The following is a 14,881-nucleotide window of genomic DNA, read 5'->3' on the forward strand; positions in this document are numbered from 1 at the left end:
AACAAGGCATTTTAATTTTTTATTAATAAAAAATTAGTGTCGGCTAAAACATATCTCCATCTCCGCTGTAAGGCGGATGCACCTTTAGAGAGAAATGCACCTCTCATACGGATTACATAATCAGAAGGTATTAGCTTTCGAATCGAATTTGTTCGTTTTAAAGTGGACATTTCAAGCTTTAGCTTAGGCTATTTTGTTTCAGTTATAGCGCTTCAGTTCACGGAGACCATGAAGCGCGCCTGATTGTTGTATTTTATTTTACAAAAGCACAACGTTTTCTTGTTATTGTGAGTGTACACAAATAAAAGTAGTTGCGAATAATGTATTATTATTTTCTGTATGACCAGAAATGATAGAGTAGGCTAGCCTATTTTAAGTTGTTTCCACTGTTGATAGGAAAATGCAAGTGTTCGCGCCCGCGCCCCGCGCCTCCGTGCCATCCAGTGCGCGCTCCACATTCCGCACACACACTTGGATATGCGTCAAAATCTTGTTTAGCCTACTTGTGATCATCTTAGCCCTGTATTATGAATGATATGTGACGAATTGCTTTGTTCCTTTTTTTTTGATAAGCGTCTTCTACATATGTAGCCTAATAAATGTTATAATAATGATGATAATTATTATTATTATCCCCGTGTCTTCTCTAAGTCAGCTGACTGTAAATGCGCAAAACCTGTTTCCATTGCAGTTTTTTTTTTTTTTACTAAAGCAGTATATAAAATCAGATGTGTATTACCACCATTTAGTTGTTTTGTGTTATTTAAAATATTTATAATATATATATATTTTTTAACAATGCAAAAAAATTAAATAAACGGGTTTCAGCAACCAGGGGGGGGGGGCAATGCTCCCCCTGCCCCCCCGCAAACTCCGCGCCTGGTTCAGATCCAGTGTTGTGCAAGTTACTTCCAAACTGTAATACATTATATATTACTTGTTACTGTTATTTAAAAGTAATTCATTACCTTACAATATTACTGTCTCAGAATTGTAATGCGTTACATTACTCCTGTATTACTTTTGAGTTACTTTCACCAAAATAACTATACAGAAGTAGAACTTAACATTCTAAATGACTAGGGCTGTAACGATATGCGATATGAAACCGAAATCGCGACACTCTTCCAACTCCCAGCGTTATCCATACCTTCCAGATCCAATGCTACCACATCTTTAAATTACTATTAGTATTATTTGAAGTTAACTTAACATAATAAAATACGTAGACCTACACCACAAAACTAGTTGAGGATAAATTATTTAAAATTTGGGAATTCCAGCGTTATGGACATGACATTTGCAGTCAAAACTTGAAATATAAATTCTCAGAAAATGCATTAATACCAAAATATTGAAACGTCTGTTTATCCATAGGCTCCTCCCTGAAAGGAGTCCAGACATTAGAAAAATATCAGTCTACACATGCGTTTTATATTTAATATTAGGGAAATAGACAGTCATGCGTGACAAAACTTCTAGGAGGCAACGATTTTTTTTTATTTTTTTTTTATTTTTTATTGTGAATTACACTGCGCAAATCGGATGAAGAAGGGTTGGCTCTCCACAGAACATAAAATATTGATTTTATTTTATTTTCGTGTTCGCATTTATGAGGAAAAAACAATGTTACAGACGTGACAGTTCTCCATTACGGACGCGACCGCTGAAGCGGCACTAAAAGACTGCTTTAGAACTTTCACAAAGACCTTAGAAGACACAAAAGCCTTTCTTTAAAGTGAATTTCGTTTTGTATTAATTGTATCTTAATTGTAATCAATGTTTCATCAACCAATTACTTGGATAAGTTGGATTTAATAAATAAGAAGTAGGCTAAATATAGCAGACAATTGTAGGCCATCACGACACGGAGGTGAACTGGAGCGCGTCTCATAAATGAACCGAAACTCAGCGTATAAGGTAGCCTATTCACGGACCTGAAAAATATATCTATATTGAAATGTCTACTTGTAAACAGAACAATTCAAACCGAAAGAAAACAGACTCTGCTTATGAAATGAAATGTGCATTTCTCTCTGGTGCATTCACTAGCTGCGAAGATCGCGAGTCAGCATCGTCAACTTCATCTTGACTTTATTAATAAACAATTAAAATGTCTCCTTGCTATATTTGACATATTCATAATCATTGCTTTTGCCGGTTCTTTGTGACAGCTTTTAGGTGCTTTATCGGCAGCGCCGCCGCCCTTACATGAACGCGTCACCACCGCATCAAAAACATGATTGCGTGATGAAAACATGAAAAATACCACATAAACATAGCCTAACTGTTTAGAAAGGAAACACAGAACGAATAGCATAATGCGCATACGTCCATCTCGCGAATGTATAGTCTTCTTCATGATGAAGACCATTAACCGCTTTTCCACTGGCCAGCGCGAGCACAGAGGCCGAAATCATACTTCACGGCACTCCTGTAAAAAATAAATCGCTATACAAATATATCAGACGCTGCCATTTAGTCTTTATTTACAGACTTGGACACCACACGCGGCTATTGACTGACCACGAACAGGTAATTTAGCCTACTTGCATTTTTCATTCGTTAATGTCTCGCGGTCTTGCTGTTTTTTGTTTGTTTTGTTTTTACAATTAAAACTAAAAGTCTGTTGTAACGCAAGCCTTACTGAACATGTACCGAGTAAAATATTACTGAAAATTGATTAGTAATGCCTTACACTACTGCGTTACAGCAAAAAGTAATATGTTACTGTAATGCATTACTTTTGTAACGCGTTACTCCCAACACTGTTCAGATCACTCAAAACATATATGAAAATGGAGGCGCCCTTACATGGGCAGTAATGGAGTCTAGTGAAAAAGTTGGGTACTGCGCCCAAATAAAATCTTACTGAAAGCTCATTTTTTTAGATATCAACCTAAAATTTGGAATACAACTTGTTCAGATTCTTGTCTTTAATTTTCTTGCAGTTTTAGAGTAAAATATATTTTGTAATATATATATTTTATATAAAATATTAATAATTATATTTTTACATTACACCATTTCATAAACTCAAACTTATATAACTTTTTTTCTGTTTCATTTTTTATCATTTCTAGACTTCTACAATAATCTGGAAAATGTATTCTTTAAAACAAGACCAGCCATAGGTCTATATTCCAAAGCATTCCTGAATTACAACCATTTAAGTTTGGATAGTGATTTTTATGTCTATGCAAAAAAAAGGGGGGTGCCAGTTAACAGGTTAACCATATTGTTATGTCTTTGGAAGGCTTTTGTCTTTCAAATACATTTTTTATTATTCTTATTAAATTATTTATTTTAATTTGACATTTCTATGATTTACATAATTATAGCTTTTCATTAAACTCACAAACCCAACTTCAATCACGAACCCATAGGAAACACTAATGTAGCGTTTAATGAACTTCATAGTTGATAACAAAGACGGGGTTATATTTTCTTTATCTATGTATTTTTAGATCAATATGATACAAGATAATCCTATTAAAACATGTGTAATGTAATGGATTACATTACTAACTTGTCATAATTCGGAATCAGTAATGAGCATTATATATATGTGTAACCCCTATCCACCAACCATTTACACTAGGCCAGAGTTTTCTGATAGGGACCTGAGTTCTTTTATTCCTAAATGATCTTTTAACCCTGTCTTCTAATATAGATTATCCTCCAAGGAATCACTTTATGCAAGCAGTCTATTTACTTATAGAGCATGTTGCTTCTATATTACTTTTAAACTGCAAAAATCACCCACACACTCACAAATAAACGTTTAAACCAATAAAAAAATTGTATTAAATGTCAATGAAAGTGAAACTTTGTATTTAAATCAAATGAAATAGATCAAGAATATGAATTTGACAAGGTAAATGAAAACAAAAAACAAATAAAATGTGTCAAAACAACCCTCTGTGATTGTATTACTTTTTAACAGTAGCTAAACACTTTTTTCACATTATCACACCAGGATTGTCAATTTTAAGTCACTTTCTGAATGTATTTAACTCACTAAAGTTAACCATATAGGCATAAATCTTCTCTAATTTCTGTTTAACTTTAAGTTATAGGCCTACTATCAAATAAACTTATAACACTGTATAACTATTGTAAGCTTTACTAAACCTTTAAGCTTTTCAAATATGCAAATATACACTCAAACCGAAAAGGGAAAAAACTGTCACAGAATCATTAGTGCACTCAAATGTTTATACACATCCCACCCCGTTGCAGGCCTGATTCGAAGCTTGAGTGCGTAGTGGCCGAGAAAACGAAACTGGCCCCTTCACTCAAAAGAGCAAACAAAAATATTGGTTAGGGTTACCTCAATCTGGTTACTAGTGTGCGTTGAAACACATTCGTCACATTCAAACGGTCCTTAGTCCCGTGTCGCAATCTCCGTGCACAACAGATGCGGTGGTCGTTTGCGCGTTGAATTCTCAAAGTTACTTAACAATGCTCGCAGTCCTTTTCATCCCGGAAACGAAAGTCTGCACATTTATCCTGAATCTCCGCTCGGTTTAAGCAGATAACAACACCAGTTTCAGTCCAGAGAACATTCACATGCACAGCGTTCAACTCTGGCCGAGCCAAACATACAGCGTCTGCCAACTTACATGAAACAGTCCGATGTCATGACGATCCACTTCCTTAGCGAAGAAATACGAGCAGTACTTCTCATTACAAGAAAGATTCGCGTTTATCAAACACTCAAAGCATCACTCAAATCATGTCTGTTCTCCCTCGAACTTTCTCTCTCTCGTTTTTTTCTCTCCCCCAATCTCATTGGCTCACCAACTTGTCAGTCTCTTAATCGACCAATGCACATCAATTCACAACCCAAAATGATGTTAGACACGTTTTCCGCATGTACCCCACAACCAAACTCTAATATAGAAATGAAAAAAAAACAATACATATTAAACATTAAACATTTCAAATTACAAAAAAATAAAATAAACATTTTATCATCCTTTCACCCTCAGTAAATATAGAAAAATGACAAATACATACATCAGGGTTACATATGTATATACAGATCAAAAATATTAAGGTTTTTTAATGTTTTTGAAAGTAGTCTCTTCATCTCACCAAGGCTGCATTTATTTGATCAAAAATACAGTAAAGAAAGTAATACTGTGAAATATTATTTCAATTTAAATTAACTGGTTTCTGTTGTAATATATTTTAAAATGTAGGCTAATTTATTCCTGTGATCTAAGATGAATGTCCAGCATCATTACTTTCATTATTCAGCATCATTACTTTTGACCAGTAGTGTGTAGGCCTATATATATATATATACTCTGTTGACAGAATGTGGCATTGGTGTAACTAAATAGGGCCAGATGGAAGAGTGGGTATTAAAAAGGATGGGCCATCCCCTCATTCCCTGCTGGGACAGCTGCATCCTCCCCCTGTGTGCTGCTATTCAGATTCAGGGTTATGTGATCTACACATAATGGCCGTTAATGTAGGCTTCTGTGTTGGATACAGTATCTAAGCAACTCCGTTATTCATCGCTTAGCAACGGCTGGAGGATGGAAGGAGGGCATGGGGGGTTGGGTGTCCTAGTCCCATCATGGCCTATATTCCTAACGTCTATGCTGGGTCATTTCATCTCATAGCTATTTATGACTCAACATTTTTAAGAAAATATTCAAATGCATTTGTATTCCTTTCTGAAGAGGAATAGTGAAGGAGGTGCTGAATAAAGGCTGCTGATTGTCATAAACTATAAACTATTATTTCTTAAGTTATAGTGTGTTTGCTACATCCCGTAAATCTATTCTCACACAAAGCCTTAACTTCCCTTTTCACCCCAGGTTATCATATAGTAATTTCAGGCCATTTCTTATTTTAATTTGCTAAATTTCACCTTGGATAGGCTATATACAAAAGTCCCTATTTTAGTTCCTTTTCTAAGCACAATTTAAAGTATAAGAATATGTGATAACTAACTCCAAAATTTACCCCAGGCTAATCTCTTAAAAGGGGCAGAAGGTGTCAAAGAGAACAGATGGAGAATAGGTTGATCAAGTTACACAAAGTTGCTTGTACATAAAGGTTTACATATACAAGGTGTTCGTCTAAAATTATTACTAATGTAATATGATACAAGTGTTTTAGAGTCATTAAAAGCATATGGGAAGGGTAAGGGAGAACAACTAAACTTGATACAAATTTTAAAATCATAATTTCACCTTTTCTTTTTTCTAGAAGCTGAATACAGCAGTGTTACTGAGACGTGATAGTTGAATTGAAACAAAATCTCCTGCACAATCATGTCTTGGATTAAAACGTTATTCAGTATTTCAGATGTATTGGGTGAGGTTCTGGGAGGTGTTTCACTAACCCTAATCTTTCTGACAACCAATAGAAATGAGTCTAGCCTTCTGAACTTGGCAGAACTCATCGCGTCTGACCAATCAAATGTGAGATACGTAGTCGCCAGGACAACACGTATATAAAGTGAGGTCAGTCCGGTATAACGTTATTATTCTTACATCGACCCCTAGTTGTCGAACTGTAAGATCTCTCCGTTGAGAATCTTTCTCGCCCGGCCAAGCAACACTTCCAGAAACAATGGTGAGCACTTATTTCATATAGTATTTCTACTTTATATTGCTTATTTAAAGAAAACATCATTTTCATTCAACTTATTTACTGTGTATTATGCGTAGCCTATATTAATATTTCGGCAATAAAATAGAATATGGAACAAGAACATACACGTTTTTACGTATTCTGCAAAAAAGCGGTAGGCTACATTCTCAAAAATGATTTTGTTTTGTAAATAATGTATTTAAATGTTTTTTATTATTATGCTAATGTATGTATTTAAATGTGTGCATTTTTACGTGTAGTCATTGATGCATTAATAACCTAAGAAAGAATGTGAAAAATAAGAGAGGTATTATTAGGGATGTGATGCTCGCTAGAACGAGACAACAAAGAGAATAGAGCCGCATAAATGATCTGGGTGTAGCCGTCTCCTCTCCTCCATACTGTCCGGTATAGTCATTTTGAATCATGGACAAAAAACGAGATGCAGCGCCTCCCACAGGATATGGTCATTGGTCAATTATTTATTTATTTATTTTAATCATATGTCCTATTAATAATATCATTTAAAAAGTTTATTCGAGGGACGAGTAGCGCGATTAAATTTAAAGTGATTTAAAATTCACCCAAAAATGAAAATTGTGTCATCATATAGGCTACTCACCCTCAAGTTGTTCCAAACCTGTATCTTGAGGTTGATAAATGATGAAGCAATTTTCATTTTTGGGTGAACTATGCCTTTAATTATTCTCAGAAATCGTATCACATTTCAGGGCTGTTGGTGAGGCTGTTAAATATTCATGTTGATGTAGGCAGCATCACTAATGCAGCTGATGGACATTACCAGTAAACCAGCAGTTGAGGGTGTAATGTGATCTCACGATATCTAATATGATATCTCCCTGGGATTCGACTGCACAGAAACAAGATATACAGGCTGTAGCCTTAGAAGTTTAGATGTGAGATGAAATAAATAAAGCTTTGCTTCACAAGAGAGTGATATTTACATGTTTTTTTCTTAAGTTAGATTTTAAACTATGCCCTTTCCTTCACAGCGTGAGTGCATCTCGATCCACGTTGGTCAAGCTGGAGTCCAGATTGGCAATGCCTGCTGGGAACTCTATTGTCTTGAGCATGGCATCCAGCCGGATGGACAGATGCCCAGTGACAAGACCATTGGTGGAGGCGATGACTCTTTCAACACCTTCTTCAGTGAGACTGGAGCTGGAAAGCACGTCCCCAGGGCTGTGTTTGTAGACCTTGAGCCCACTGTCATTGGTAAGAGGATAAGACTTCATTTTATCTGTGATATTGTGTGTGTCAGAGTACTCAGTTGACTAAATATTTACTCATGACCTATCTGTCCAGATGAGGTGCGCTCTGGGACATACCGTCAGCTGTTCCACCCTGAGCAGCTCATCACAGGAAAGGAAGATGCAGCCAATAACTACGCTCGTGGTCACTACACTATTGGAAAAGAAATCATTGACCTTGTGCTGGACAGGATTCGCAAACTGGTAGGTAGTTGTAAATAAACAAACATAAAATGAATTATATATTATGTTTGGTTACTGACCAACAGGTTTTCTTCTCAGGCTGACCAGTGCACAGGCCTCCAGGGTTTCCTGGTGTTCCACAGCTTTGGTGGTGGAACCGGTTCTGGCTTCACCTCTCTGTTGATGGAGCGTCTGTCTGTGGACTATGGCAAGAAGTCCAAGCTTGAGTTCTCCATCTACCCTGCTCCTCAGGTCTCCACCGCTGTGGTAGAGCCTTACAACGCCATCCTGACCACCCACACCACCCTAGAGCACTCTGACTGTGCCTTCATGGTAGACAATGAGGCCATTTACGATATCTGCCGTAGGAACCTCGACATTGAGCGTCCTACTTACACTAACCTCAACAGGCTCATTGGCCAGATTGTGTCCTCCATCACAGCCTCCCTCAGGTTTGATGGTGCCCTCAATGTCGATCTGACCGAGTTCCAGACCAACTTGGTGCCTTATCCCCGTATCCACTTCCCTCTGGCTACCTACGCCCCAGTGATCTCCGCAGAGAAGGCTTACCATGAGCAGCTCTCTGTGTCTGAGATCACTAATGCTTGCTTCGAGCCGGCCAATCAGATGGTGAAATGTGACCCACGTCACGGCAAGTACATGGCTTGCTGCCTGCTGTACCGTGGTGACGTTGTGCCCAAAGATGTGAACGCTGCAATCGCCACCATCAAGACCAAGCGCACCATCCAGTTTGTGGACTGGTGTCCCACTGGTTTCAAGGTTGGCATCAACTACCAGCCTCCCACTGTGGTTCCAGGAGGTGATCTGGCTAAAGTGCAGAGGGCCGTGTGCATGCTGAGCAACACAACGGCTATTGCTGAAGCCTGGGCTCGTCTGGATCATAAGTTCGATCTGATGTACGCCAAGCGTGCCTTTGTGCACTGGTATGTGGGTGAGGGTATGGAGGAGGGCGAGTTCTCAGAGGCCAGAGAGGACATGGCTGCCCTGGAGAAAGATTACGAGGAGGTCGGTGTCGACTCCATTGAGGGTGAAGGAGAGGAAGAGGGCGAGGAGTATTAAATGACAGAAAGAAGTGTGACATATAGGAACCATGAAATGGGAAAATTTAATGAAATGAAGATTCAATGAAAATTTAACCTCACAACCAATAAAAATCATGTTGTTACAGTTCTTTTGGACATCTGAAATAAACCTTCTTTCAAACTAATTAAAGGGTGTCTTGTGTTAAATTGTTGTGTATAATTATATGAATAATGTATAACAGATATACCCTAGCAATAGTAGTGTTTTAAAGATCAACCATCAAACAGGTGAAGTATATAACTATTGTTAAAATGTATAAAAAGCATTGAAAAAGAAGTAGGAAAGCATGCTTAAGGTCAACCATGTTTCAATGGTAATGGTTCTCCTGTCCATACATTTAGGTATATTCTGGGTCTTAGTGCTATTTATTATAAACCTTTTGTGAGCTTTATATTCTAATCACTGAACACATCAGACACACTTTTGGCAGAATTCAAGAATAAACAAACTATTTCATCCAAAAAGTAACATGGCTGCCAACTCTCATGCTTTTCGCACTTTCCATATCACACATCCATAAAAAAAAAAGGAAACTGCACCGACAGACAAGACAGAGCAGGTTTCTTTTGATATTAAACAAATTCTCAGCTCTCAAATTCTGTCAATTTTATTACGAAATTCAAACAATAAATACCTTTTGGCGTGTAAATGTGATGACAGATTGCAGAGAGGCTCGTGAACCGATCACCTCTTCACTCTTTAGTTAATGGTAAACACGAATGAACAATAGGTAGGTTAAAATACGGTACAACTTACCGAAATGTATATGCCTCATCATACATAATATTGATCAATCAGTGTTTTTCAACCTCGAAAAGAAGTCAATAAAACTGGAGAACAATATTACAGTTACCTCAAGCCATAATGACCATGCACGTTATTGGGAGAGGAGTATTTTGCTAATGTGCACTAGCCTATATTACATATGTATTGTATTTTTACTTAGGCTATATCATTAAAATATTATAACGTTGTTGTTATTATAATAAAAAACGCATTATATTTCATTTGAGTTGTTATTTTTAACCCTTAATAATAATACCAGCTGACAGGGATCTCTATGTTAACAGCATTAGGTGATTTTCTTTTTCTTGAGAAAAAATAACATGTAGGCCTATCTATTGTAGCTAATAATTATCCAAATGATTCGATATTGAATCAAGATCGGAATCAAATCACAAGAATTTAATTAATTGGATTGAAATCGTGAAATTTGTGTCAAGCCATAATAACAGTAGCCCAGTCATTGCACCATGTAAACATTAACATGTTGTCACTAAACTTAATAAAAATCAATTTAGTTATCAAATCTTTTGACAACCGCAATACACTTATTGTGATTCAATGTTTTTTTTACATCCCCCCAATCCACCCCTTTCCATTATTATCACTCTAAGCTAAACAGTTAAACTTAAAAGTTGGCAGCCGTGCATGAACACAACATAGCTTTAGCCTACACAATAACATTCTGAACATTGCTGCAGTAAATTACAATAATTTTAATGAAAGACTTTTTTGACTATTGTAACTATTTTTATTCTTTACGATCCAATTTTAAAACAGATCTCTTCTCTGCAGCAACATTTCCATGAGAACAATTCAGTCTGTGTAACTTTGTGGGCAGTGCAGATATAACATTACATTTCTTGCAAATGCCATCATTGTGTGGTATTCTGATGAATACATAATTATCATAAAATGAAGGGGGAAAAAATGGGTGTATTATACTCATGAAAATTAAAACCATTATCCGAATTTCTGAGACAGTTTACTCATGCCAAGTCTATGATTAATGATATAAACACTGCCTTTTTTTCAATGGCAGGTAATTATGTGTAAGCAAATAATAACCAATGCACTTTATTGTCAAAGACTTGCTTAACTGGTAAGCTAATGAAAAATACATGCAAAATACAACAGCCATCTATGCCCATAATTATGTACAGTGCTACACACCCTATTTTAAACAAAACAAAAACCAATCAAAGACAAAATAAGGTTAATTGTCTTTAATTGTATTAAAAGGTCCATTTTATGACCAACATTCATCATTATACTCAAGTTCGTACCGCCTTGGCTTGTACAGATTTTCTAAAACAAAAGTTATTGTTCAATGGTTAGAATCAGCCAATGGGGTGTCACTGATTCTCAACAGAACCAATGGGAATGTGACAGGAAGCGAAACGTCTCCTCGCGCTCGCTCCGCCTTGTGACGACTGACAGGAAAAGTATAAATATTCCCACCCCGCATTTCCCAGACAGTTCATTCTCTCACCAGACTCATAAAAGTCAACCTGTGAGAGCGTTAATAACAGAAAAAAACTACGGTTTTCTATCTCCTCATTTTTTTTAAGCGAAATATTCATTTTTAAAAATGGTGAGTATAAAGCTGTTTTTAAATTGTGTAATTTATAAAAGAGGTATTGTTATTTATCATTAAGGATGGGTGTTTTTACGTCATCTGTGGTTACGGTTCTTTCTTTTACTGTGCATTTAAAATTATGGATTATTATTTTAACATTTAGATTATATACTTTGGTTATGATTTTTTTTTAAGCATCAAACATAACCTACGAAATAATATTGGTCTCATTTATGTATTTGGACTCGCGGTTAATTAATTATAATAATTTTTGTTTTAAAACTTTTTCTGGGTTTTTTAATTATTATTTTTTTAACATGTTTAACTGATTGAATTCCAAGGAAATCAGTTAAAATGTATCTTTGATAGAAACATAAAGTCCGTGAAGCTTTGTATAATTTGGCGCACAATTCAATAACAAATGTGCCGTTTTTTACCTTGAAATGACAAATAAAAACGCAAATCTCATTATCAAGGTCGCTGTTAAGAGGTAAGAGGATTTACTGACGTGTAACGTTACAGTGAAACATCCTCCTTTTGTTCTGATGATTCTGCACAGTCACATCTTTAGCAGTGTGCTACCGGCACAGGAAGTGAGTCAGGAGGACCACGTGCGTTCTAATGAAACTTGATGAATTCCAGTGCTCTTGTGTCAAGAAGTTTAAGCCTTAATAAGTTCCTCATGGTTACGCTTAGTGGCCATCTGATTCATGCGCATGACCAGTCTAAAACAGAGAGGTGTTTAACCCAATTCAGATTTGTCTAGTTAAAATTCTATACAATATACTAGGCTAAATGCCCTTCCATTTCTAAAATTAACGTTGTAGCTTGGTTTGAGTGCGGTTTTACATTGTGTGTGCTTTAAATTCCATTTTAAGTGTTTAATGAAACTCTTAAAATGTTTTTGTACTTCTAATATACTTTAAAATTTGATGATGTCATTTTAAAGGAATGCAGGCTACACTATAACAAAGCAAAGCCAACCCCGCCCCCCTTCTTTGAAACAAGGGCTGGTCTGTTTCATCAGCTGTTTGTGTGGTCAGGGGTTTGTGCAACTATAGCAGTTTCTGATTTGCAGTGGAGGCATTTTCTATTAGTGCTTCTTCAATGCAATACTTTAAAAAAATGCTTGGGTACACAAATCCATTCTTGTATATGTTAACTTGCACATCAAAGAGCCTTTTGTTTGTTTTACGAACTAGTAAAAGTGGTTTTAATTTGTGAACATGCGCAACTGAATGGTTAAATCATTACTTGCAATTAAAGAATGTTGACTTAAGGTGTGTAATGTCTATAAATCTATTTCCTCTCTTCACAGCGTGAGTGCATCTCCGTTCACGTTGGTCAAGCTGGAGTCCAGATTGGCAATGCCTGCTGGGAACTCTATTGTCTTGAGCATGGCATCCAGCCAGATGGGCAGACGCCCAGTGACAAGACCATCGGAAGAGGCGATGACTCCTTCAACACCTTCTTCAGTGAGACTGGAGCTGGAAAGCACGTCCCCAGGGCTGTGTTTGTAGACCTGGAGCCCACTGTCATTGGTATGAAGAGGATGTATTTATTTGTTATAATATTTTCTACCATTATGTTTAGTTCTCTAAATATTTACTCATGACCCGTCTGTCCAGATGAGGTGCGCTCTGGGACATACCGTCAGCTGTTCCACCCTGAGCAGCTCATCACAGGAAAAGAAGATGCTGCCAATAACTACGCTCGTGGTCACTACACTATTGGAAAAGAGCTCATTGATCTTGTTTTAGACAGAATTCGCAAACTGGTGAGTCATTCAAATAACTTCAAAGGCATTGTAATTTAATTGTGTTGAATTATGTTTAATTAAAATAATACTTGATTGCCTTTTTAACATGAATCATGTCTTTCAGGCTGACCAGTGCACAGGCCTCCAGGGTTTCCTGGTGTTCCACAGCTTTGGTGGTGGAACCGGTTCTGGCTTCACCTCTCTGTTGATGGAGCGTCTGTCTGTGGACTATGGCAAGAAGTCCAAGCTTGAGTTCTCCATCTACCCTGCTCCTCAGGTCTCCACCGCTGTGGTAGAGCCTTACAACGCCATCCTGACCACCCACACCACCCTAGAGCACTCTGACTGTGCCTTCATGGTAGACAATGAGGCCATTTACGATATCTGCCGTAGGAACCTCGACATTGAGCGTCCTTCTTACACTAACCTCAACAGGCTGATCAGTCAAATCGTGTCCTCCATCACAGCCTCCCTCAGGTTTGATGGTGCCCTCAATGTCGATCTCACCGAGTTTCAGACCAACTTGGTGCCTTATCCCCGTATCCACTTCCCTCTGGCTACCTATGCCCCAGTGATCTCCGCAGAGAAGGCTTACCATGAGCAGCTCTCTGTGTCTGAGATCACTAATGCTTGCTTCGAGCCGGCCAATCAGATGGTGAAATGTGACCCACGTCACGGCAAGTACATGGCTTGCTGCCTGCTGTACCGTGGTGACGTTGTCCCCAAAGATGTGAACGCTGCAATCGCCACCATCAAGACCAAGCGCTCCATCCAGTTTGTGGACTGGTGTCCCACTGGTTTCAAGGTTGGCATCAACTACCAGCCTCCTACTGTGGTTCCAGGAGGTGATCTGGCTAAAGTGCAGAGGGCCGTGTGCATGCTGAGCAACACAACGGCTATTGCTGAGGCCTGGGCTCGTCTGGATCATAAGTTCGATCTGATGTACGCCAAGCGTGCCTTTGTGCACTGGTATGTGGGTGAGGGTATGGAGGAGGGCGAGTTCTCAGAGGCCAGAGAGGACATGGCTGCCCTGGAGAAAGATTACGAGGAGGTCGGAGCTGAGAGTGTGGACGGAGAAGATGAGGAGGGAGAAGAATATTAGAAATGCTTCTCCCTTCCACTGCCTGTTCTGTTTCTTGTCCATTGTCATTTTTATGTTTCCTTTTTCTTCACTTTCCAGCTGTCAACTGGCTAAAAGGTCAATGTGACAAGCAGGGCGGGGTCGAGCGCCGTGAGAAATTGGCGCGAGGCCGGTGGCGTGATTGATTATGAGCGACACCTGTGCATTGTACCGTCTCATTCTCTCTCGACCCCGCCCTGCTCGTCCCAGTCAATCTTGCATATTATGCTCTTGAAAGAAATAAAAGGTTGTATAATTACATGCTCTCCTGTTTTCATTCCTGTCTAATGACCCTATACTTTATCCCCATCTTGGGGATGCATCTTTGTTGCATTTATTTGATTTTAGGTAAATTTCACACCATAGGCTAAGTGAGTTGATTTCTTTCAATATAACATCATACAGTGATTTAAAAAAAAAAAATGTTATAGTCATTTTAAATATTGAATACTCATTTACGACAATGT

General features: G+C 37.9%; 1 protein-coding gene across 2 annotated transcripts; it reads left to right on the forward strand.

Annotated features, from left to right (window-relative positions):
* Nucleotides 1-6,438: 6,438 nt before the first annotated feature.
* LOC130090538 (tubulin alpha-1A chain-like) lies at nucleotides 6,439-14,673 on the forward strand. Of its 2 annotated transcripts, none has more exons than XM_056257958.1 (4): nucleotides 6,439-6,597; nucleotides 7,629-7,851; nucleotides 7,942-8,090; nucleotides 8,169-9,302. In XM_056257958.1, the coding sequence occupies exons 1-4, from the start codon at nucleotides 6,595-6,597 to the stop codon at nucleotides 9,147-9,149; spliced, it is 1,356 nt and encodes a 451-aa protein (XP_056113933.1). In that variant the 5' UTR covers nucleotides 6,439-6,594; the 3' UTR covers nucleotides 9,150-9,302. The 2 variants fall into 2 exon arrangements, with proteins under 2 accessions (XP_056113933.1, XP_056113934.1); XM_056257959.1 differs by lacking the exons at nucleotides 6,439-6,597; nucleotides 7,629-7,851; nucleotides 7,942-8,090; nucleotides 8,169-9,302 and adding exons at nucleotides 11,445-11,550; nucleotides 12,854-13,076; nucleotides 13,164-13,312; nucleotides 13,419-14,673.
* Nucleotides 14,674-14,881: the final 208 nt, after the last annotated feature.

This window comes from Rhinichthys klamathensis, unplaced genomic scaffold (assembly GCF_029890125.1).
Source record: "Rhinichthys klamathensis goyatoka isolate OS25496 unplaced genomic scaffold, OSU_Roscu_1.1 h1tg000147l_1, whole genome shotgun sequence".
Taxonomy (NCBI): Eukaryota; Metazoa; Chordata; class Actinopteri; order Cypriniformes; family Leuciscidae; genus Rhinichthys; species Rhinichthys klamathensis.

What these genes read in the sequence shown, in the direction of transcription:
- LOC130090538 (XM_056257958.1), top strand. An exon ending in CCTTGAGCCCACTGTCATTG is followed by an intron (nt 7,852 to 7,941) that starts GTAAGAGGATAA and finishes CTATCTGTCCAG; the next exon opens with ATGAGGTGCGCTCTGGGACA. An exon ending in TGGACAGGATTCGCAAACTG is followed by an intron (nt 8,091 to 8,168) that starts GTAGGTAGTTGT and finishes TTTTCTTCTCAG; the next exon opens with GCTGACCAGTGCACAGGCCT.